This window comes from Gekko japonicus, unplaced genomic scaffold (assembly GCF_001447785.1).
Source record: "Gekko japonicus isolate JY-2015 unplaced genomic scaffold, Gekko_japonicus_V1.1 scaffold3338, whole genome shotgun sequence".
NCBI classification, from domain to species: Eukaryota; Metazoa; Chordata; class Lepidosauria; order Squamata; family Gekkonidae; genus Gekko; species Gekko japonicus.
Window position 1 is genome coordinate 24309 of NW_015165339.1, and position 24889 is coordinate 49197.

At 41.6% G+C, this 24889-nt stretch overlaps 1 protein-coding gene across 2 annotated transcripts in view; it reads right to left on the bottom strand.

Annotated features, from left to right (window-relative positions):
* LOC107109845 (putative lysosomal acid lipase/cholesteryl ester hydrolase) overlaps positions 1–19806 on the bottom strand; it is a 34623-nt gene extending 14817 nt beyond the window's left edge. For both annotated transcript variants that reach the window (XM_015410555.1, XM_015410554.1), the window contains exons 1-4: positions 19770–19806; positions 19535–19643; positions 10434–10527; positions 2343–2541 (exon numbers count right to left, since the gene is read on the bottom strand). In XM_015410555.1, the coding sequence (XP_015266041.1) occupies positions 2343–2541; positions 10434–10527; positions 19535–19643; positions 19770–19777 (410 nt within the window). In that variant the 5' untranslated portion in view covers positions 19778–19806. The remainder of the gene's footprint in view (positions 1–2342; positions 2542–10433; positions 10528–19534; positions 19644–19769) is intronic.
* Between the last annotated feature and the right edge of the window lie 5083 nt (positions 19807–24889).

Genomic DNA, 24889 nt, shown 5'->3' on the forward strand with positions numbered 1-24889 from the left:
TCTTGTCTGATATCCTCCCCTTTCCCCATCTCAAGTATATTCAATTGAGCACTAGTTGGGAGGGGGAGTATTACTGGGAATTTGCCCGCAGATGGTAGGCAAGTGGCAAGTCTAGGTGTGCTTCCCTTCCTTCTAGCACTTTTCTTTCCAGGCCAGCTGGTATATATTGATTTAGAAAATTCCTTTGCTGCCTCTCCATAGAATCTGCTAAGGTTGTTAAATGTATACATGTTGTGTGCTTGTTGAAGGGAATAGAGTTGTATTCATACAGGTATACCATTGCACCTCTGTGGTAAGTCCCTATGCTGCACTGTTCCCAATCATATGGAAGAGCATACATACATAATGGCTCACTAGATACTGAGCTAAAACTGGGAGTGGGGCCAGCAGACAGAATCCTGATCCCCTCTATACATGTATTTTAATCCTTGCTGAGCCCCTCCCCCCCACAAAAAAGCTATCTTCATAGGATGACTCCCTGCATCCCAACTAGGGAGAGGTCAGTTGACTCACTGGGGCATCTCCTTCCAGGTTCCCAGGACTAATTATTCCAACCGCTACACCCACTGGATTGTGGAAGTACAAACCTATGATATTTTTTAAAGCAAAATCCCTCTGCATTTGCTATCTTCTCAGCCACTGTGGAAAAACCAAGAAGAGGGGCAAATGCAGGGATCTTTCTTCTGACTGTTCATCGACTATCCTAGATATCAGATTTTAATCCAAAGAGATGTGGGGAGGGGGACAAAAATACACCATTATAGGATTGCCTAGTTCAATTGAAAAATGAAGCCATCTTGTGAGTAAGATTATTACTGCTCCATCAAGTGCAGTACAGTTTGACTGGCAGCAGCTCACCAGGCTGTCATTTATAGAACAGTCCTTCCAAGCACCTTCTACCTGAAACCTTTCAGCCAGCGATCATCTTCATGCAAAAGGAATTGGATCACGTCCTGGCAGGCCTGTAGCTACAGTGGGGCATCTTGGGGCTAGGCCCCCTGACTTACTGGCAAGGCCCCATGATTTCTCATCCAACCCAGGGCCCCCAAACAGTGGCAGGTGCAGGGAAGGAGCCGGGTATTCCTTTAATTCAATTAGCCAGTGCCCCCCTAAGAAATTTAAATGCCCCCCAACTTAAAAAAATCCTGGCTACGGGCCTGCTTCCAGGAAGCTCTTGCAAAATTCTCTTACAAGGGCTCTTGCAAAAAAAGAAGAAGAAGAAGAAACTGGTTATATTACTATACTTTTCACATATTGTACAACTATATGATTTGATGACCCAGACCATCGGTCTATTATGGTATTTTCTTACTCTTTTTCCAAGGAGCTCAGGATAGCAAACACAACAATGCTATGAGAAATGTTAAAACATAAGAACATAAGAGAAGCCAGTGTTGGATCAGGCCAAAGGCCCATCCAGTCCAACACTCTGTCACACAGTGGCCAAAAATACCAGGTGCCATCAGGAAGTCCATCAGTGGGGCCAGGACACTAGAAGCCCTTCCACTGTTGCCCCCCCAAGAACCAAGAATACAGTGCATCACCTGCCCCAGCCTGTGAGTTTTTATCTATATCTTGTGGCTAATAGCCACTGATGGACCTCTGCTACATATGTTTATCCAGTTCCCATTTGAAGCTGTCCATGCTTGTAGCTGCCATCACCTCCTGTGGCAGTGAATTTCATGTGTGAATCACTCTTTGGGTGAAGAAGTACTTCCTTTTATCTGTTCTAACCTGACCGCTCAGCAATTTCATGAAGAGCCCACAAGTTCTTGTATTGTGAGAAAGGGAGAAAAGTACTTCTTTCTTGACCTGCTATCCCATGCATAATCTTATAAACCTCGATCATGTCACCCCTCAGTTGTTGATTCTCCAAGCTAAAGAGCCCCAAGCGCTTTAACCTTTCTTCATAGGGAAAGTGTTTCAACCCTTTTACCATTCTAGGCTGAAAAGGAGCGACTAGCCCAACATCACCCAGTGAGCTTGAGGGCAGAATGAGGATTTGAACGTGGGTCTCCACGGGGCCTATATTAATATTCTAATGCCTACTATGCACCAGCTCTCCTTCAAATGAATATCATATTTGTACTGAAATTTCCAATTTCACACTAGATTACATTGCTAGAAGGATGAAGGAAGAGGTGGGAAGTGGGATCTTTTTGTCCTCTAGACTTATATGTCCATGTGAACGGTTTTGCTTTAATGATTCAAAACTAATGGCACATAAATGACATTAACTTAATTGACAACTCCCTGTCAAGAAAGAACATACTTTGGATGAACAGAATAAAATTCTAATGACAGCTTGAATGCCATAGGTCAATAATTTTTCCTAAACTTACCTAAAATCCCAAAATTCTTGTTGGTCAATTGTAAGATATTCGTGTCTTCTAGACCATGAATTCCCTCTGTTATTTCCAATCCACACATCATATCCACCATCAGCTAATATGAAGGCTGGGCTAGACCTGGGAGGGTTTGCTACCAAGCTACCACCCTCTACATCCAGGGAATGTATCAGTAATACAGCACCCTTTGAACCTGAAAAATAAAATTAATATCTGTGTATTGCAGGGTAATTAACTTCAAGGTGGAGCCTGTTGTTCTTCCAAAATTACAGCTGATTTCCAGACTATGGAGCTTGGTTCCCCTGCAGAAAGTACTGGCTTCAGATGGTGGACAACTCTATGACATCCCATCCCCTTCCCCCCAAAAAACACCTTTACCCTCTTGAAAAAATTCGTCCATTGATATACTAAAATTCCAAGATGGGTGTCTCCAATTGAAGCTTTCTCACAACCAACTTTGACTTCAAAACAAGCAGTTATTAGGTACACAGAACTGTTAAATGATGGAAATAATTTAAAATCCCAGGAAGAACTAAAGAAAAATGAAATAAACTTAGACTGGTGGACTAGAATGCAGGTAGAATCTAGATATAGTAAGCATAAATAGGCAGATGGATTTATTCAGAACAATGTACATTTGAGAAATTATTATGTACTTCAAGAGAGAAACTTATTACAAACATGTATGGTATGTTGATGCAATTGAAAATGTAGGACGAATTAAAGAATGTATGATTAGATGGATGCAAAATGTGGGGTATAACATCGATCTCTCACAGTGGAGTAAAATATGGAAAGTGACTATTAAGTTGACTAAATCTGCTTCATTAAAAAAACTTATATAAAATGTTTTATAGGCATTTAACCCCAGACAGATTAGCTAAAATGTATAAAAACTTGAGTAATATATGTTGGAAATGTAACAGCCATATTGGGTCGTATTATCATATGTGGTGGACATGTAAAAAGGTTCACAAATTTTGGATTGAAATGCATATTTTCTTACAGTCAATCTTGAATGTCACAATACCTTTTAAGCCAAAGATATTTTTGTTAAACTGTATACCAGACGAGTTAGATAAGAACCATAAATATTTTATTTTACATGTTATAACAGCTGCCAGAATTTTATTTACAATGACATGGAGGACACTGCAAATTCCAACACTACGTGAGTTGATACCAAAGATTATGGAATGTGCTGAAATGGACAAGTTGACAAATATATTAAAAGGAAAAACAGAAGAAGAATTTATGGGACTCTGGAGGGCATTCTATGACTGGATAAAACTCAAGTATTGAGAAAATAAGATTAAGTGAAAAATAATAAGAATGATAGATGAAATAGTTGTGAAATTCTAATGAGAAGATATGCATGCAGAATGCTAACTTGGAACTTGACTATTTTTATATCCTTCCCCCCCTTCCTTTCCCCTTCCCTACTTTCTTTATATAAACTAATAAAATTCTTTATTTAAAAAGAAACCTTTACCCTCTCCAAGCACCACCCTTGAATCTCCAAGAATTTCTCAAGCTGAAGTTGTCAATCTTACTGTAATATGGCATGTAAAATACAAAAATCTACAGTAGTACGGTGCAGTAGTTAGGTTGGGTGTGGATGTGAGGAAGTTCAAAGCAGAATACTCATTTCTCTTTCCTCAAAAAAAGAAATATAAGGCAACTGAACTCCCAAATACCCCATTTCCTTACTGTCCCTTCAGGGAAAGCTATTTCAGAAAAATAATTAGTAATGGAGAAGCAGTTTGTGTGTGAGTGTATGCTTAATCTTCCTAGCCCAGATTATCACATCTGCCCCCTCCTCACCACAAAGAGTTCCAAACCTATAGCTAATTCTGAATAATTTTCTCAGACTAAAGATCAAAAACTCTGCATAATGTACAAGGAAGGGGATTCTGTAGGCCTGCAGGAAGCCTGCAGTTCCTTGGGGCTGGTACACTTCCCCCTCACTTACTGTCTCACTGGGGGAGGCCAACCTCCCTTTCTGCAGACCCTCAGCCTGGCTAGAGCAGTTCTCAGCCCTGCCCTCAGCACAAGGCCTCCTAGATATAGTGTAGGCTACAAGTAACTGTTATGTATTGCATTGTATATAACTGCTATGTGAACTGTGTAAATACTGATGTGTGAATCGACTGATTGAAACACCATGTTGAGCTTCATCCTGGGCTAGGATCCTAATGTAACCAGTAGGAGCCCTAGCCCAGAGAGTGTCTACCAATCACGCTGTAAAGCGGGACCGCTTGTGATTGGGCATTATGTCTTCAACCTCATAGGTTGTTATTTGTACAGGGGGTGTGGCTAAACTTTAACCATGGACAGTGTAGTCCAATTACTACATTTTAATAGATAATGGAGATACTGTCAATGACTACATGCATCCAGGATGTCTGCATGTTTCATAGCCTTCTTCCAGGTTGCAAATTATCAATGGAACTACATAAAAAACAAAAACAAAAAAACACAATAAACTCTACCATCACAGTGCTACAATCATGGAATTATGGCACTGAGCCATTAATGACTCACCCAAAGCTCAGGAGTAATTATTTTGATAAGCAGTAAAAATGCCATCTGTACTCCCATTTGGCAAGTAGGTTCTCAAAGTTCGAAATGAAAACGAGAGTAATTTAACTTCCCAATTCTATAGCCTCAATGATTACAGGCATCTGGATTTAACAATAGCATGTGTAATTAAAGGTACAGTACCCTAAACACAATCAGCAGATTTAATTTATATAGCATGCAATACCTCAGCTCTTCTTGCATACTAAACTTCCTTATGGGCAATTTTTTCATGTCAAAAGAAACTCTACTTTGCAATCTGATTATATTAAGGATAGTGGAAAACTTGCTGAACTATTTTACACAAGGGATTACCCTGAGTGGGTAATAAAGAGAGCAGTACATAAATTCCAATCTATGGGTGAGAATATATCTATAGTTATAGGTTAGGGCAGTATAAATGTGGGGTATGTTTAACATGCTCATTAACCATGGAATCAAAAGAGTTCCAGCATCCTAATGGCCATTTTACTTGGAAATTGAGACATTTCAGTACCTGCAATTCAAAGCAGGTCATATATGTTTTAAAGTGCCCTTGCAACCTATTGTACATAGGGTAATATATGTGGAGCATAAAAGTATGGATCCTTGAACATATATCAAGGATCCACAATAAAATTCTTGAAGCCCCAGTTGTTCCTCATTTTGTTGAATTTCAACACCCACTAGAAGACCTGAGGTATTGAATGCTATATAAATTAAATCTCCACCCACTTGACATTAGAGATACTAAGATCTTGGTATTACAGAAGGAAGCATTCTTTATACACAAGTTTCAGACATTGTCTCCTAAAAGTCTCAGTTTATCTTTAGATGTGTATGCTTTTATGTCGTTAACTTCACTGCTGATTGTATTTAGGGTACTGTTCCTTTAATTACACGTGCTATTGTTAAATCCAGATTTAATGCTGAAACCGAGCTCCAGTACACTAGAAATATTATTCTGCCACTATTAGATTTACTTCAGTATTTCCCACACATTTTCAAATATGTATTTACAGACATATGGGCTAAAATGTGTTTATTTGTTTGTTTTAGATAGGGTAAAATGTGCAAGTACCACACACTTGCCAAAACCTTTCAGGCTTCTTGTTCTGGGGTGATTCATCAAAGGTTCATTCTCAGAAAATAGTAGGTCCTTTGTATGGTTATGCTGAGCACCTTTAATTCAGGATGATTGATTTTTATATTAGTTAGAGCATGAGTAAGAGACTGCAGACTGGCTAACATGTTCTCTTGTTCCTGTAAGGTAGGGATGCCAGCCTCCAGGTGGGACCTGGGGATTCCCTGGAATTACAGCTCATCTCCAGACTGCAGAAATCTGTTCCCCTGGAGAATACTTGGAGGATGAACTCTATGGCATTGTGCCCCACTGAGGTCCCTGTCCTCCCCAAGCTCCACCCCAACCTGGAGCTGGCAACCCTAACACCTCATCCCCTGCTGGTGGCCAGGGGGGACTTGGCAACTCTACTGGAAGGGGAAAACTCCAAAAGAGGCAATTAGATTCTCTTCATGATAATCATGATTAAAGGGATCTCTTGGGGGAAAGAAATGTAATTTAGATCTTTCACCCTTAATAAATCCAGGAACCCTTTCCAAATATTTTAGATGAATTGATGAAAATGCCTTTCATTTCAGTCAACCCTTTACCAGTAGGGATGTTATGTAAAAATAAAGATGTCAAACATTTTTTTAAGGGTCTTTTGACTGCAGAGTCGGAACAGCCCTTTTCACTTGGTTTGGCTAAGTAAATATCAATCTCCTCTTTGTGTGATCAATATTTTCAAATATTTTTGTAAAGTTTCTGAGATTAAAAGAATTTGAGATGCTAATATAGTTAATATCACTGATCTCTTATTTGTGACAGCATTCCTCCCCCCCAGGATCTCATCAAAGGCTTCCAACATTGATTAGAGGGTCCTGTTGGGAACACACTGAAAGATCATTAGAACTGCAATGGGCTGGAACTTCATTAGATAAACAGTCAAATCTGCTGGAGATAGTTGTCGGTGAAAGATTTTTAAAGAATTCTTCCATTTTGCTCTGCTTACAAACAAAGCATATGTCCTTCAAAGGGTACTGCCCTTCTCTTTCTCATATTAAAGACTGAACATTACAATTTTATAGAATGTAATCCTGAACAATAAAATAGTTATTATGGTTATATAAAATGTATTGTTTTCGTTCATAGTTATTTTCATCTTGTTATTCTAATTAATCTAGTTGATTAATCTAATTAATTCAAACAATCTAATTGATCCAACTAAGTCCCATAAGATTTTGAAAAAAATATTAGACAAATGTTAGATATGACTCATGTGAAACAAAGCAATCAAGAGCTAATATATTATTTAAAACAAACAAACCCAAACCTAGCAAATGAAATGTAGATATAGTAAACCCTAACAAATGTATTTATTTATAGTTTATTTTTAAGATGAAAAACTCATATGGGTGAGTCTCCCTTCATTCAAGAAAAGGCTTATTAACATGCCAGCAATTGGCTTCAAAGTCTAGTAAACACAACAGTCACTCACCAAGCTGGTCAGGCAGACAAACAAGTAATGCATTAAATCATTTAAAAGGAAGTTATGGAGGTAAGGGAAGAACCATCAAACAAAACTGCACTTGTTTCTGGAAGCCAGGAAAAAAATTAAAATAGAATGAAAGCAGAAAAAATAGACCCCTCCAATTTAGGTAGCTCAGCTTCCTCAGAAGACAGCAGGAAAATGCTATCTAAGCTATCTAAGTTAGCCAAAATCAGCCTTATACTAACCAAAATAAATCATTCAAAAATACCAAAACAAAGGAAAAGAAAGAAAAAGAAAAGAGAAAGGGCTAATAGACTCAAAAGCACAGCTGGTGAGTTAAAACAAATTGACAGAATTAAAACAAATCTTCTTGGAGTGGAGCTATGTGCAGCTACACCACCACCCAACCCATCTGGCACAAGCTAAAATGAAACTAAATATCAAACTGCCGAATAAATGTCAATAGAGGGAGGAAAGCAACAAAACAGATAAGAGTAAACTAAGCATTAAACAACCTACACAGAGAGCAACTACACTTGACTAAAATGCCTCCCAGCCCAACTGGGGGTCTGATAAAATAGATAAAATATGGAAAATAAACATTCTAAAACCATTGACTCAATGGGAAAAAAGTTTAAAAGACCTGCAAGCCAATAAAAAGATAAAACAGATTAAAAGGAATTTAAAAACAAATAAAGTACATTCTGCAGAGCAGAGCACAGTCAGAACACCAATCCTCTGCCCAAACAGAACCACTAACGATTCCAAAGTATAGAAGGGCATTCATGCTTGTGAGCCTGAATGCCTTATTTTCAGCGGTGATGTTAGGAAGACTCAATGGAATTCCATATTCATATAGACTCTGCAATTGTGGCAGCAACAGAATCAATTCTGCAGATCATTTTTTTTTTTGACTGCCTGATTTTCAGATTTAAGAGCCAAATTAATATCTCCATTATTTAATCAGGACTTTGTCTCTTCAGAAGCTAAATCATCTTGGTTACTCAGGGATAAAGATAAATTACTTGTGGGTGGCAAAATTTCTGACAGCTGTTGTTAAGTGACCCTAAAGTGATAACTTTTGTTGTAACTTTTAGGCCCTCTACTTTAGGGTGCAGATTTGCTGTTTATGACCCTGATTGTGAAAACAGTAATTAAGAAGTAAGAAATACATAATTTTCAAGACGCAACTCATTGACTTTGAAACTATATTCGCACTATATAACTCAGACCCTGGCCCCAATATTAACACCATCATCAACATCATTATAACATCATTTAAACAGCCGAATATAACCCAGAGTATGCTGGCAGTTGATTGTTTGTATTGTTGGATGCTACTCTTGCTCATGCCTGCCATCATATATGAAGCTTTCTAGCACAAGCACTTTGTATGTTTTTTTATCTGTATTTTGTTGTGATTTTAGATACATTTGTTTGAGTTGTTTTTATCGTATGTAAGCTGCCCTGAACCTGCCTTGGCAGGGAGAGTGGGGTAGAAGTTAAATAAATAAATAATAAACTCCAGGGACTTGCCAAAAACATTTGAGGTATGGATCTGTGATTTCAATTTTAGAAGTTAAGAATCATTTTGAGCACCTCCATATCTTCAGCGTTACAAAAGTAATGGTTCTGTGCTTTTTCATTTCATTTTGTTCTTTTCTGTACTCCTCAAAAATCACGGCTCATATAAAGACAAGACTCATATATCATTAGATTTAATACTGAAATTAGCCTCAGAGTGTGGATCAAAAAATCCACTCAACTGAGCCATGTACAGAGATGGAGTATTCTTATACAACCCTGGAATCTGAAAAAATATATATAAAATGTAGTGCAGATTTGCAGAAAAATATAAAATGTAGAAAGTGGGGTGTTTAAAAACCCTGAAATACGAGCTTCTGGTACGGTGCAGTGAGCAAGCGGGTGCTCTTTGGGACTCCCGAATCGCCCGCTCCCCTCTTTGCTCTTTTAGTGCTTTCCCGGTACACCGGGGGCATCGCCCAACCTCCTGGACGGAGGTGGGGTAGCAGGGGGCTTCACTTGGCTACCTCCCGCACATGGCAAGTGTGGGGTGAGCTGTTTTTTGCCTCGAAGCAGGAGCAACCGAGGGAAGGAAACATGGTTCCCATGTTTTCAATTAGCTGTGACCAGCCGTTTTAAAGACCATTTCATTCATGGTTTTTCTTTTTCTTTTTTGTTTTGTCTTGCAACAAAGGGATTATTTTTTGTTAATATAATACAAAGAAACTAAGTACTGTAAGAAGGATTGGGGCAGTCTATTAATAACTTTTTACTCTCAGAAAAGAAAATGAGTGGTAAAAGTTAATTTATATCTGACTTTAGATCATCTTTAATTTTGAGTATTTGATTTTTGGGCTAATTATATGCTTGGTCACTCCCCAGTATATAGTTATACACACCTGAGTTATTTTTTTAAAAAAATCATTTCTAATGTTGTTCACAGAGGTTATTATAAAGCAAAGAAATGAAATAAAACTAAAGATTTAAGTATTAACTTGCTTTTAGAATATAATATATAAAATACACGGTTAAGATTGGAAAATAAGGTCATGGACCTGTTTGGGTCTAGTTAAACATTTGGAAAACTTTAGCTGAGAAGACTGTTGAAAAGCTCAGCTGCAGTTGGTATCCGCTGAATTAATTAAAAGAAGAAAATGTGATAGAAAATTATTGTAGAATGTAACTCTGAGAACCTCTATTTTTTTGGGTTGAAATGTAGGTGGATGAATTATGAGAGATATCCGTTGCTTTACAGTGAAAAAGATAAATAAGATATGAAGAAATATTTTAAAGTAAATTTAGTTTATTGCAATGATGTAAAATGTAATCCTTGGTTGGGTGTTTGTTTGTTTTGTTTTGGCTTTAAAAATCAATAAAGAAATTATTTTTAAAAAACCCTGAAATACATAATACTGTCCATTGAGATGTATATTCCCTTGTTTTTCTTTACCTCCTGGAATCCGGTTTAGGCTCAGGTAATACCCATCAGCTGTAAGCACTTCATATTCTTTTGAAGGATACCCCCAGTACTGAATTCTCTCACTCTGCAAGGATACAAAGACAAACGTTAGGCCAACATAGGCAAATGTGCAAAGCAGATGTAGGAAGCAGAGGAGGACTTTCTCACAAAGTAATGAAATCATCATCCATTAAGCTACATCTAATATTCTCTGTAAATATGGGTGGCAGCTAATAGTTATATTTGGGAACCATGAGTTCCAAAGCTGACTAGCAAAAATCAGATAGTGATGAAACAAGCAAGTGAAGTTTGCAAGAGGATGGAAAATACACAGTCCCTCTCAAACCATTCTCTGACATGTTGGAAAACACCTGTGCAAGATATACCAAACCCCCTCATGGGCACCCTGAACTACACAGACAAAGGCCCAGCATCTGACAACACAGAGAGTCAAATGTTCATGACAGGTCCTTTTTCATGTGTTGTATTACGAGTAATACAAATATCACTTTATGAGGCAGCTTGAGGAAACACAAGCAACCACAAGGATGTATTATGAGCAGTTGCCCTCAAGGAAGAGTAATTATACTCCAAACCCGTTGCATGTTTCTTTATAATACATATTTCAATAACGCCTGTTTGAAGGTTACCAATATTATGTTCCTCATGTCAGCAGAGACCAATTATGAGTTTTTTAAAGTGCACAAGTAAGTAAACTGGAAATTCATAACATGTCATAGAGAAAAGTCATCAATTACTTTAATTGCTCCCTCCCAGATTACTCATTTGTGGTATCTCATAGCTTATTAAATGTTAACAAACGTGAAGTTGAGCAAACTCCGGAGGATGACGGAAGATAGGAGAGCCTGGCGTGATGTGGCCCATGGGGTCGCGAAGAGTCAAACTCGACTGTGCGACTGAACAACAACAACAATGAACTGAAGAATTTATAATATTTATTAATGCACTGGACGGGGAGAGAAACCTCAGTCTGACTTGCAAAACAATCTGGAATGAGGATCATGCAAATAAACTGACAGCCATTTTTTAAAATTGAAATCATTCTGAGAAAAGAACATACATTCAGTATGTGGCTTTTATCACCAGCATCTATGGAACCCCATCAAGGACAGCATTTTACCTTGTTATAAAAACATTGATATCTCACCTTCTCTCTTTAGACTCAAGGACAGTAACAGTGCATCAACTAGGATTGCCAACTCTAGGTTGGGAAATTCTTGGAGATTTAGGATTAGACCCTAGGGAGGGTGGTGTTTGGGGAGGGGAGGGTTCTTAACATAGTATAATGTCATACAGTCCTTCCTCCAAAGCAGCCATTATCTCCAGGGGAACTAATCTTCATTAGTCTGGAGAACAGTTGTGCTTTAGGGAGATCTGCAGGCCCCACTTGGAGGTTGGCATCTCCAGGTTGCAATGACAATTTAGCATCTCTCCTTTCTTTCCTTTCTTTCTTTCTTTCAAGCTCTTTTGATCCAATGATCTTGAGCAGCGGATAAGGACTCTTTATTTCTTTAAGGAAAATATGGTGGAGAGATATTTGGTTGCAGCCAGTGTAGTCCTGTGACAGTCAATCCACCAACAGATAAGGAACTATATTATCTTTTAATGAAGTGGGAGGTAATTTAGTTAAAATAGGGGGTGATCCATAACTCATGATAAGAGTTCTGAGGGCATTCCAATATTTTATGGGACAAGGAGTCAACTTTTTTTCAAATTGCATTGGTAGAGTCTATCCAAATAAGGCAAATTACAGTATCTCCCATATAGGACTGCTGAAGGGGCAGCGTTTAGGCATGGAAACATGAATGCTCTACAGTAACAAGGAACTGTTAGGGATTTAATGTAGGCTTGGATGGTTGGAGGTAGAAGGATGCCAAAGAACTGGGTGAGAGCATACTCTCCAAGCTTGTATACCTGAGCTAAAGTAATCTAGGTCTTTTATGGCTGCGGTCACATGGAGCATTAGCCATGCTACAGAGATGGAAAATAGGTGGATTTTCTGAGCGCAATCACACCGCAAAATCTGGGAAGCGTAGAGCTCCCGTGGCTAACCCGAGGCTTCCCGCCAAAGATGCAGCGTAAAAAACTAGTACCTCCAAGGTACTAGTTTCCTGAAACCGCGGGGCAAGGGCGGGCATCTGATCGCATTTCTGGTGGTAGTTCGTGGCATCCGGCGTCCTGTCGCAAAAAGTTTTTTTCCCCAAGCCTCCACGGGATGCGCACATGCACCCAACGGCGCATGCGCACACTTTGGTTTTAAAAAAACACAACCCCATTTGCCACGGCAGCGGCGCCTAGCCATTGCTGCTGTGATCGCGCCACGCCACTTCTTTGCCTCGCCACAGGATTGTCGTGTGATCGGCACCTCCCCCAAACCACGGGACATCGGCGGGACATGTGATCCAGTGGCCGCACATTAGTTTGCTCCGGGGCAAACAGCCACACTTCCCCCCCCTGCATTTTCCAGCCTTCGTGTTTCTTGATAGTAGAGATTCACTTTTCCCAAGTCTCAATATATCATCCTTAGTAGGGCAAGACTAGATTTCTTGCACCCAGCAGGAGTGGAACTGATCTTGATTCAGCTTGTAAAGCAGAACATCCTTCTTTGTGGAGAAAACAACCTTTAACCTATATTTAAATATATGAAACCATGCTTTGGCTTCAATACAGCCCTGGCCTAATTTTAATCTTAGAGCTATCCGCACTATACATTTTGGGGTTCCTGTAATATGTTGCAGAAAAAGTTAAAGGGGGTGATCTAAGTTCTCATTTACTCATTTACTGAAGCTCCATAAAAGAGTTGCGGAATGATCTTCATATTGAATACACGCAGACCCCTAGGGATATAATTGCCTCCCTTAGAGATGAAGAAGCATTCAGTTGCTGACATGGAGGTTTTAATGTTATTTATTGCAAATTTTAAATGGGATTGCCAGTTAAGATGGGGGATAAAAATTCATGCCCAGGTGTGGAAATTTAGAGACTTGTTCTAATTGGACACTGTCAATTTTCCAAACCAAGGAGGAAATTTTTTGGCTTTAGAGAAGACCATAACCTTAGATTTTATGTAAGTGATCTTGCATTCTTCATGTTTACAGTATTTTGAAAAGCAGTTTAGGAGTCTTCTCAGTCCAACCTGGGTGTGGGACATAAATATATTATCATCCATGTAGAGGAGCAGTGTTCGTGCCTTTGAGGATAAATAAAGATGGTGGAATTGTGCTAAAGAAACAGCAATTGCAAGGTCATTCAGGTACAAATTTAAAAGTAAAGGTGCTAAGAGGCAACCTTGTGTCACTCCTCTAGCAAGGCAAAAACATTCCGTAAATTCTCCCTTTTCTCCATAGCAAACTTGGACCAGACAAGTGGAGTAAAGATTTTTTTATTAGCCAGAGCAATCTTTTATCAGTTGAAGTATGTTCCAGTTTTCCACACAGTCTCTTCCTGGGTATGGTGTCAAAAGCTCTCTTAAAATCTATGAATGTGACATACGGTTTACCTCTAGGTGGGGAGGAGAATTTTTCAACTCAATGGGCTATAAGATCAAACAGTGATCTTGAGGTGTGAAGCCTGTTCTGAAGCCAATTTGTTCCCACCAAAGGAGGTTATCCATTCTTCTAATTTGAGGTATAAATATGAGGTATACAGCTTTGCCACTGTTAGGAGAAAATAAATGGGGTGGTAATTTGCTGGATCTGACTTGGAGCCTTTCTTGAAGATTGGAACAATAATAGAGAGTTTCCAAATTGGGGGAGTGTTCCCAGTAAGGTTGATCTCGGGGAAGACTGGAGCTAGAATCGTAGCCCATTATGCTGGATTAGTTTTAAACAAATTATTAAGTCCAGCCCTGGAGCTTCCCCTGAGCATAAAAAGGCTTAATCATGGAAATAACTTCCAGCTTTGTGATAGCAGGCCAGAAGTGGAGGTCAACAGGGGTCAAATCGCATTATGTAGTATTTTCAGAAGTGAATATCTTCTTAAAGAATAATACCCATTTGGGAGCAGAATACAGAAAGAAGGGGATGGTCTTCTGTCCAAATTTCTAGAGGTCAATGACAAAAAGAGGCTGGATTTTTTGTTATTAATTGTGGGAAACAGGAGGCCCCATGAGCTATGTGTTTCCTCTCTCTTTTTTCAGTCTAATGTTTTCCCATATTGAACATTAAGGTTCAAAGCAGTTTCTTTAGAATTCCCAATGTGTTGTGATAGGTTGCCTTCTTTAGGAATTTGCATTCACCATCAAACCAACTACTGGGTCTTTTGACTTCTTGAGTGTCCGAGTGTGGCTTGATGTATTAAGATTTGAAGATATTGAATAAAGAGTATAGAAAACTAGTAATGTTTTTGTTTAGCTTGCTCAAGAATGTTTTCCCTCCTTTTCCCAAAATTCTTTGGGTGTCAAGCAGTTTGATTGCTGCCTCCTTGATAGCAGAAGACTACTGAGTGCAGTTTATCAGTTTGATGGAACAAATGCTTATAAGGCAGATGACTATCCACAGAGATATAAAAGCTAAGTGACACTGGGAGATTGTCCCCCACCCTATATTCTTCCAGATTGACTTTCTCAACTACATTGAAATAATCAGCTGCAATGATGAAATAATCAATCAAACTGCCCCCCTTGTGACCAAAGGAAGTAAAGTAACTTTTTCCCATCAATTCCTCTTTGTCCATTTAAGATGACCAGCCCTCTTTGCATGGAAAAATAGAACAGTTTGAGACCTGCAGGGTTAACTGTCTTGTCTTTTGAGGATCTATTATACAGAAAGGGGAAAATAGTTTCTTCTGGTTCACAACTAAACATTTTTTTAACCAGAACCCCATCATCTTGACCAATTCTAGCATTGAGGTCATCTGCAATGAGATTGGGTAGTTAGAAAACCAATGGGTCAAGTTATCATAGGTTTCCAAAAAAAGAGGACCAATGGGAGGTCAGTACATGTCAATTTTGAGTTGAAGGGATATAGATTATATATTACTATAAAGGAAAAACCAGTCAGTTAAGAACATAAGAGAAGCCAATTTGGATCAGGCCAATGGCCCATCCAGTCCAACACTCTGTCACACAGTGGCCAAAACTGCCAAGTGCCATCAGGAGGTCCAGCAGTGGGGCCAGGACACTAGAAGCCCTCCCACTGTTGCCCCCCCAAGCACCAAGTTGTACCAGAACAGCTAAAATCAGATTGAATGAGGACACCACTTCCAATCCCAAGATATTGAGGGCAGATAATATGAGGCAAGCTAGAGTCGGATTCGACTGGCTTTCAAGCAAGGGAACCTTTACCTTTACTTTAACTCACTTCTTGGCCTCCCCCCCTTTCTCCCCCTTTTGAGCCTCCTTAGAGAAGGTAGTTGTTGTGTCTTGCCATTGACATGTAATGTAAAGCTTGAAACCTCAGCTGGATTGTAATCTGGAGCAACACCATTGGCCGAAGCATGTACTGTAACCAATGAAATGCAAGAGTCTGTGCTGGAGGGAAGGCAAATGATTGGTTGTTATATATGTAACATGATTGGATGTTAACTGTGTGAGGGTGTGGCTACACCAGCCCGGGAGAGTTTAAAAGGAGCTATGCTCCACTGTTATCGTGTTGTGTGGAGTCTTGTGTCGTCTGATGCTGTGTGATCTTTTGGAAGTTCTCGTTCTCAATAAAGCTGAATCACTTGTTACTTACTTCGTTGTTGAGTTGCATACTTAACAGTAGTATATCCTGGGAAAGTTATGGGATTACTTAGCCAAGTCTCTTGTATTCAAATAATATCAAAAGTAGATAAAAGGAGTTAACTTCTGGAAAAAAGCATTTGGTCAACCAGCCAGCCACATTTCAATTTAGAATTTTTAGATTGCTACAAGAGTATTGTCATTGCCTGTCAGGAGTGGCATTTTCAGTTGGGTCAGCTGAGAAGGCAACATTCAGATTTCCAGAGTGTATTTGAATTTTTTGTCCAAGGGGGATAGGTAAGAGTCAGATGATGCAACATCATGAAAGAGTTTCTTTACAAGGAAGGGAATAATCCCTCCCATGGCTTTGCAAAGGAGGAGGGTCCACTTTCTTCTGGTTTCCTCATAGGTTATTTGCTTATTGCTCTAGGTTGGGAGTTTCAGTATGATTCTAACATAGTAAGTTCTGCACTCTTATTATTATTATTGTCATTGTTGGTGGATTTTATTGCATTCCTTTGTTGGACTTTAATCAAGTGATCTCATAATTGTTCAAATCTCTTGATAATATCAGTTTGCTTTTCAAGAGGAAGGGCCTCAAAAAAGTTTAAGGAACTTTTATCAATAACATCCAGATCATTTTCCTTTGAAAGTACTGGAATACAGTTTTGGTTTTTCCTTACCCTTTGCAGTTCAAGTGCCTTTCTGTCCTCTTCTGGAGTCGATGGTTCAGTTCAATCAATTGATAGACTATCTGGAGCTTGGTGGGCCTGCCTCCTAGCTATTAGGGGTCTACTGCTATTGTTTTTATATAATTTGGACACTTTTGAGGAGAGTTTCAAGGGGAACTTGGGAGAAGAGGGGTGAGGAGTCTTTATACTGAATTTGTGCTTGGAAGTAAATTCTGCCTAATTAGCTCTTTGAGGTTACGCAACGTAAATCCCAGTTGTTGTGTCCAGCCACCAGTAAGCCCCTGTCTTAATTATGTTAAGATCTACTGTGTGTAATAATTCTGGGACCCCATAAACTTTATTTGGGATGTCTAATTGGGTGCTTAACTACTAGAGGTCATTGTTAAAATCAGCACTTTTAATGTTGCTACTCCCCCCATGGGGAAAAGATAAATGTCTACCCTGTCTCTACCTTAAAACAAATTAAAAACAAGTAAAAAACAGAACAGGGCAATAATAAAGCAAAGCAAAACAAAGCAAAATAAGGAAGGGTGGCAATGGCCACGGCATAGTAAACACCCTATCCCCATGAATTGTACTAAGCAGAGTCACTGCTTAATCGCACAGCCTAAATTAGAGGATTTTCCTTGTTGTTGAGTTCTCTTACTATCTAACTTCCTCAGCATTTTTTCAGCTTTAACAGTTTGGCTCTTATCTTCCTTTCATTGGCAATTAAGAGAGAGAATCAAAATTTTAAAAGGGAGGAATAAGAACTGCTGGTCAAAGTTCCTGAAAAGGCCTCCGAGCTACTCTACACTCCAATCACGCCAAAATGGGGAGGGGAGGAAGACCTCAACAATAAATCTCCAAAACAAAAGGAGGGGAAGAGAGAAAGAAAATAAAAAACAAGGACTTCGGAAGAAGTTGAATGAGTGTAGAAATAAATAAAATAGAATGGAATAAAGGAATCTATGTGGTTCCGTGATTAGGTAAGTATAAAATAAGATGAAATGAAGCTGGAGAGTAAATTTGGCCTCATTATGCAGCCACACCTGATCAAAAGAGGTGGTTTTTAGCGCAGAAGTCAAGGTAGGGAAGGGAAGGAATGAAGACATACAGCTGAATATGATTGGGTTAGATTGGCAAAGTAATAAAATAAGGTGTAATATCGATATGTAAACATAAATATATAGGATATAAAACAGAAGTATAAAATAAAGCAAGTGAAGGTAAATATAAAATAGCACAGCCTTTTATCGTTCCTATCACTCCTGTTGTTTCTATGAGAGACAAGTAAATAAATCAATCAATAAAATTGATTAAATAAAGTTAAAAATTTAAGAAGAGGAGGAGTTGGTTTTATACCCTAATCTTCACTACCTGAAGGAATTTCAGAGCAGCATACAATCACCTTCCCTTCCTCTCCCCAGAACAGACATACTGTGAGGTAGGTGGAGCTGAAAGAGCTCTGAGAGAACTCTGACTGACCCAAGGTCACCTAGCTAGCATCATGTGGAGGAGTGGGAAATTAAACCTGGTTCTCCAGATTAGAATCTGCCACTCTTAACTGCTACACCAAACTGGCTCTCAATAGAGAGTTAAAAGCAGGGGCCTGATAACCAGGAGAGGGGAGTGGAGAAAAGAGTTGTTGCCGCTGGCTGGGTGACAATCCAAACAAGACTAAAATGTACAGATAAGATAGAAAAAGAACTGCAGAACCTTGGTATACCTTAGTAAAAATAAAGTAAATAAAAGTAATAACAGGAAACAGAAAGTATAAACCCCCCAGTGGGGACATAGAAGGGGGAAGGGTAAGGTGAAAGGATAAAATAATAAACTAAAACAAGAGTTCTGGGAATGGAGCACAGCCTTGGGCATTTGTAATTTCGTGCCAGAAACCGGGTATTTCGATAACGAAATCTACAGTAGTATGGTGCAAATTAGCATCAACAAGTTGCAAAGACAAAACAATGTAAGGCCATTAACAGGATAAAAAACCAACATACAAGAAGAACCAATGCAAATTAAAAACAAAAACTCAAAACGCATACAGGAATAAACATTTGCTAGATTCTTAAAACAGAGCCTGTCTCTGGAGAAGTGGCTTATAAATTCCCTAAATAAACAAACAAATAATAAAATACTACTATAGGTGAAAGAGGATAGTCACCAAATGGCATATTTAGCAAGGGTGCAGCATGGTGGAGGAGGGACACTAGTCCATATGAAAAGCCAACTATGTGACAGAAGAAGAAGAAGAATACCCCACCCTTCACTACCCAAAGGTGTCTCAGAGCGGCTTACAAACTCCTTTCCCTTCCCCTCCCCACAACAGACACCCTTTGAGGTAAGTGGGGCTGAGAGAGCTCTTGACAGAAACTGCTCTTTTTTCAAGAACAGCTCTTATCAGAACTATGGCTTGCCCAAGGTCATCCAGCCAGGTGCAAGTGGAGGAGTGGGGAATCAAACTGGGTGTCCCAGATTAGAGTCCGAGGACTTAACCACTACACCAAACTGGCTCCAATTAAAAGAGCCAGTCCACATGAATCAGGTGTTTGCACAACCAAGATGTGCATGCAGAGCTGATGCTCCTTGGAAGAGTGGAAGAGTTCAAGCTGTTCTCCCACAACACTTATTACAGCACCACCCTGGCTGAAAGTCTGAACCCAAGGCCAAGTTGTCAAATGCTGCTATAAAGCCTCCTCTGTCTGAGCACTCTATAATGTTATAGTACTCACAATATTCATAAATTGTTCAGGGTTTACTCCTGCTTTGCTTTTCATGTCTTCTGAACTCACAGCTGCTTGCACAATCATCACGATGAGCAGTGGCCACATCTTGGAGTATCTGCAAAAGAATGGAAAATTGCAGATAAGGAAAGAGATTCACTTTATAGTTGAGATGTCTGCCTGATTTCCGAAGACTCAAAGCATTCAAATGAAGCAGAGGAAGAGGCATCTGGATTAGCCTTACACTAACATCCAAAGAGAGACTGAAGTAAGTCAAACGTCGGGATGCTCCTTAGAAAGTAATTGTCTTGCGCAATCTACCATTATGCACTAAAGCATGGGTGGATCCCAGGAACCATGCTAACTGGTTTCCTGCCCATAAATCTACTTCAGGCTTTGTTTCTCAAACGTCCACCATGTGATAAAGAAAGTCAACTTTTAAACCAAAGTGACTTTCAAAAGCAGTTTATGTCATGACAAGGAGATGGCCATTCAAAGAAAAAAGAGGAATACCAGCATGTCTAAGGCCCCGCTTTCAGTCAGAGCCCCTGGCTGTGATTGTAACAACTCTGTAGATACCATCACAGAAGTACTGGAATAGACACTACAAGTAAGGCGACCCGCGATACTCACGGGGGGGGGAGAAGAGCTCCGTCTCCTCCATCCCCCCCCTCGAGCTCCCTGAGGCAGCAGCGGCAGTGAGGCCGGTCTTCCCCCCCCCGTAAGGGGACCTGCGATGCTCGTGGGGGGGAGAAGAGCTCCGTCTCCTCCATCCCCCCCCACTCGATCTCCCCGAGGCGGAGGCGGCGAGGCAGGGGATAAGGGCTCCCGCCCCTCCCTCCCCCCCCGCTCGATCTCCCCGAGGAGGCGGCGGCGAGGCCGGTCCTCCCCCCCCTGCCCAGCTCCGAGGCGGCGACGGTGAGGCTGGTCTCCCCCCCGGCTCCGAGGCGGCGGCGAGGCCGATCCTCCCCCCTCCCCTGCCCGGGTCCGCGGCGGCGAGGCCGGCTACAGAGCGTTCCCTGCGCATGCGCAGGGGACGCTCTGTCACTTTTGGGAGGATTTAAGTATCCCCCCGATTTTTAAAAAACTTTTTAGATTTTTGTGCACACCTGGGGACTGCCCCACGTGTGCACAAAACTCTCCCTCCCCCCCCCCAAGTGCCCCCTCTGTGCTGATTTAGACATCCGCACAGAGGGGGCTACTTCGGTATTAGATATATAGATAATGACTGGATCAGGCACAGATGGGCAGAGAGAGAGAGAGAGAGAGATCTCCTATCCATCACCTTCCCTTCTGAATCTTCCTCTGCTCTAAGCCACCCCAAAGCAGGGGTAACTTAACATGTAGCCTGCTCAGTAGGGAGTTTTGCTAGAAGAGTACAGACAGGTGCAGTTCTGCCTCCCTATTCCCATTTCTTGACAAATGCACTGACAAGTCTCAAATTACTGGCTGTGATTATGTCAAATGATCAAAGGCATTAATCAAGTTGTGGCTTCAGGGAAACACTTTCTTTGAGATCAGGAAGAAAGAGACTGCAAAGAAGGAGGGGGGAGTTCCAAGTAAAATCCTAACCCCACTCTAACTATATGATCCCGAAACTCACATTCGCTCAGACAAATTTAGAGATCTGCTCTTCCAGAAATTCACAAACCCCTGTCTGGGTGGGGACTTTGTTAGCCAAATTGCTCTATTTCTTAATAATAGATTGGGGAATTATGATATTAATGAGCAATCGACATAACTATAGGATCAGACCTGTGTATACTGGAGTTAGAATGGCCCAAAACCCAAGAATAGATACTGAGACTGGGTAGCTAAAATAATGATTCCTTTACTAAATATTCTCAAGGATGCAAACAATATTCAAACATCCATACACACGATACAGAACTAAGAGAGCAAAGGTGATTGATAGCTAATAGAGGGGTTGGTTATGGGGTGATGTGCAGAGGTCCATGAAGATGAGTTTATGGCCTAAACCCAGAGGTTTAGGGGTGGTCTGCCAGTTGGCATCAGGACAGAAGCACACGGTCTGAGGCCATGTGCTCACGGATATAGACATTGGAAAACAATGCAAACCAATGGAAAGTCTTGGGGACTGGTTTCAGGTGAGAACCATAGATTACCTGGGCCAATGATGAGTCCCAGGGGTGTGCGGCATCAGGATGGGCAAGGCCTAGATGCGACCAATGAGCTTCCAGAGTGGCAGGGTCTGGATATAATGACAGTAAGCCAGGTACTGGGGGTGTCCATTGTGGAACAATAGAGTGGTCTGGCGTTTCCCTGGTGCCAGACAAAAGATGTGATGTTTCTTAATGTGTGGCAGGATGAACCTGTCATGACATGGAAAGTTAACATTTACCTTGATAGGTCTGGCATAGGTGTAAGAATGCAGATATCTTAGACAAATATATGGAGACAAAAATGAGAGGATTATTCCAAAGGTATTTCCTGACATAGGTGAAACAGGAGATGGGGATGGAAACATGCAACATACTTCATTCATGACAATATCACAGACCAGAGGCTTTTTGTCCCTGCCTGCCTGTACATTTGACAGAGAAAAGACTAGCCATTTGGTCAGCAGAAGATGTCTGAGGCAAGGGCAGAGATTTGCCCATTCTTAGTTCTTTTGGACTGAGCTGACAGGATAGATGGGAGGGGGGTTGCTCACATGGAGAGTGTTTGGCAGTGCAGCCAGCCTGAAGAGTTCTCTTTGGCCTGAGTTTTCTCAGCCAAGATGTGGTTCTTCTAGCCTCCCAGCAAAAGCCACTGTTTAACCCAAGCCAGGCTTCATAGGGCACTGCTTGTGAGGGTTCAGAGGTAATTTTGGGGTGTCTCTCGGGAAAGACCACCTCCGGCTGAGGATGCTGGCAACGACTTCCTTGTACAGGCAGCCTCCTGCTCCTATGTATGCTCCATAGACATGTGACAGGAAATTTGGTTGACTAGGCTTTTAAACAGGTTGGCTAATGTGCTGCCTCTGGGCTACTACCCTGATGAGCTGTTTATGATTCCTGTATCTACAGAGAATGGCCAAAGTGAAGGATTAGGTTTGCAGCAGAAGATGCCATGATGACATCACCCAGAATTGACATCATTGTGCAGGGCACATTGCAGAGGATACTCTATCATTTAAGGAAAAACTCTATGGTTTTTCCTTAAATGATCGAGCATCCCCCTGCAACATGCCAGGCATGTCGGTGCACACGAAGCTCTTTGTGGGCAGGGTTCTCCCCACAGGCTGGATACGGGCTGGCGGATCGGGGCCCACAAGAGTGGGTAAAGCCATGCCCCCATCAAGAGACTGGGAATCCTGAAACAACCCCACCCCCCAGCCAACAACAAAACAAGCTAGGGGGAAAATGCCCCTTGATTCTCTTCACCAGACCGAATGTATAGTTTTCCAGTAATGGGACGGAGGAGAGTGTTTGAAAACCTACCTGTAAAAGTCTATCTGTTCTGTAACAGTTCACAGTTTAAATGCAATGATTAATTAACTGTTGCAGGTGAATACACGACTTGTGTATGTTTCTATGGGGCTGCATCTGTTATGCACATCCAGAGCTTCGAGACTCAATGCATGCTAATACAGATGTTCCCATGTTAAATCGTACCATGCTTTACTTACTTTTACTTTTAGCCCCCTTTCTTCCTTTCAGAGCTCAAGGTGGTTTATAATGAAGATAAGGTAAATGCATATAAACCAAAAAATTTAAATCACAATTTAGGATTGCTAGCAAGTTAATCAAATGCGCTTCTGAAGTAACCCATTGTCAATTGCCCCCTAAAGATCGCAGGTGAGGGGGCCAGGCACACCTCCCTGGGGAGATAGTTCTATAATTATGAGGCTGCCACTGAAAAGATCCTCCTTCATGTACCCACCAAACAAGTTTATTTGATTGGTAGGACTGTCAGAAGGGCCCCTTGCTGTGAGCTTCATTCCTGGGTAAGGATATATATCAGCTAATATAGGTACAGTAGCAAGAGACAAACCAGACAAGATGGTGGGAGGGATCGTTTTTGTTATGTACGCGGACCGCCACTAGGGGTCCACAACAAAGACTGGAGCTTGGCTCCTCTGGACAATAGGAACATAGGATCCTAGTTCCCCCCAGCCCCAACCAAAAGCTACTTAGGCGGGAAATTCAAACCCTCCAATGGACTAAGGCTGTTCTGGGTGGGTGTGTATATAGTTGGCCTTGCAGGGCCGTTTAGTTAGTCTTGTGTTAAGTACAATAAACATGTGCAAACTCATGTCATCGTCCGAGTCCTCCATGCGGCGAACCCAGTACTTTTCAGTGGCGACGAAGGTGGGATCCCGCTGAGCCAGGCCTGGCTCGCATCCCAGCACAGCACCGAGCTCCGTTCCAGCCAACGCACCCCACACTGCTATCCACTAAATGCTACGCCATGGCCTATGCTCAGGGGAACTTGGAGATCTTTGATCCAGCCCATCCCAAACTCTGGGACTCATGGACAGACCAACTGACTTGCCACTTAGTCTACAATGAAGTCACCGATCTGGGCAAAAGATGAGCCCTCCTCCTTAGCTCCTGTGGAGTGAACACGGTCCGCCTCGCAAAGAACCTCCTCGCACCCTGGTCAATCCTTGAGTGCTTGTACGAGGAGATTGTTGACACCCTGACGAGGTACCTCACGCCACGGCCTACCACACTCGCCAGGCGGATAGAATTCCAGGGTTGTGTCCAGAAACCGGGCGAGTCGGCTGTGGCTTTCATGACCACCCTGCGCCAGCTGGACATGGACTGCGCCTTCACCAAGGTGGAGGAGAACCTCTTAACACAGTTTGCATGGGGCATCAGCAACCTGAAGCTACAGAGGAAGATGATTGGTACCACTGACATCAAGATCGACACAGTCCTACACCTCGCCATCGCCCACGAGGCCTCCTACCGCGACCAACCGCTGGCGGCATCTCACCTCATGCTCCCCGACTCAGGCCCCAAGAACTCGGAGGAGGAGGATGTCCGTCTTGTCCGGCCGCCCTTGCACCAAAAGCCACCAGGTCCTGTGGCCTCAGGACCCATCGGAGACACCACAGGCCGTCCCTCATGCTCCAGTTGGGGCGAGGCACATGAGCGCAAGTCTTGCTGATTCCACGACGTGACTTGCCACACCTGTGGGAAACAGGGTCACCTCGCTCGCGTCTGCCGGTCAAAAGAAGCTGGCACCAGCAGTCCCCAACTCAGGCACACCACCACGCCCCCACCCACGAGACGGCAGCAGAGACGTCTGACCTCTACCTCCTCACAGACCAGCCATTCCTACAGGTACTCTGCCTCCCCAAGTTAGAGGATACCCCGAAGATCCAGCTAACTGTTCGGATCGAAGGGTCCACCT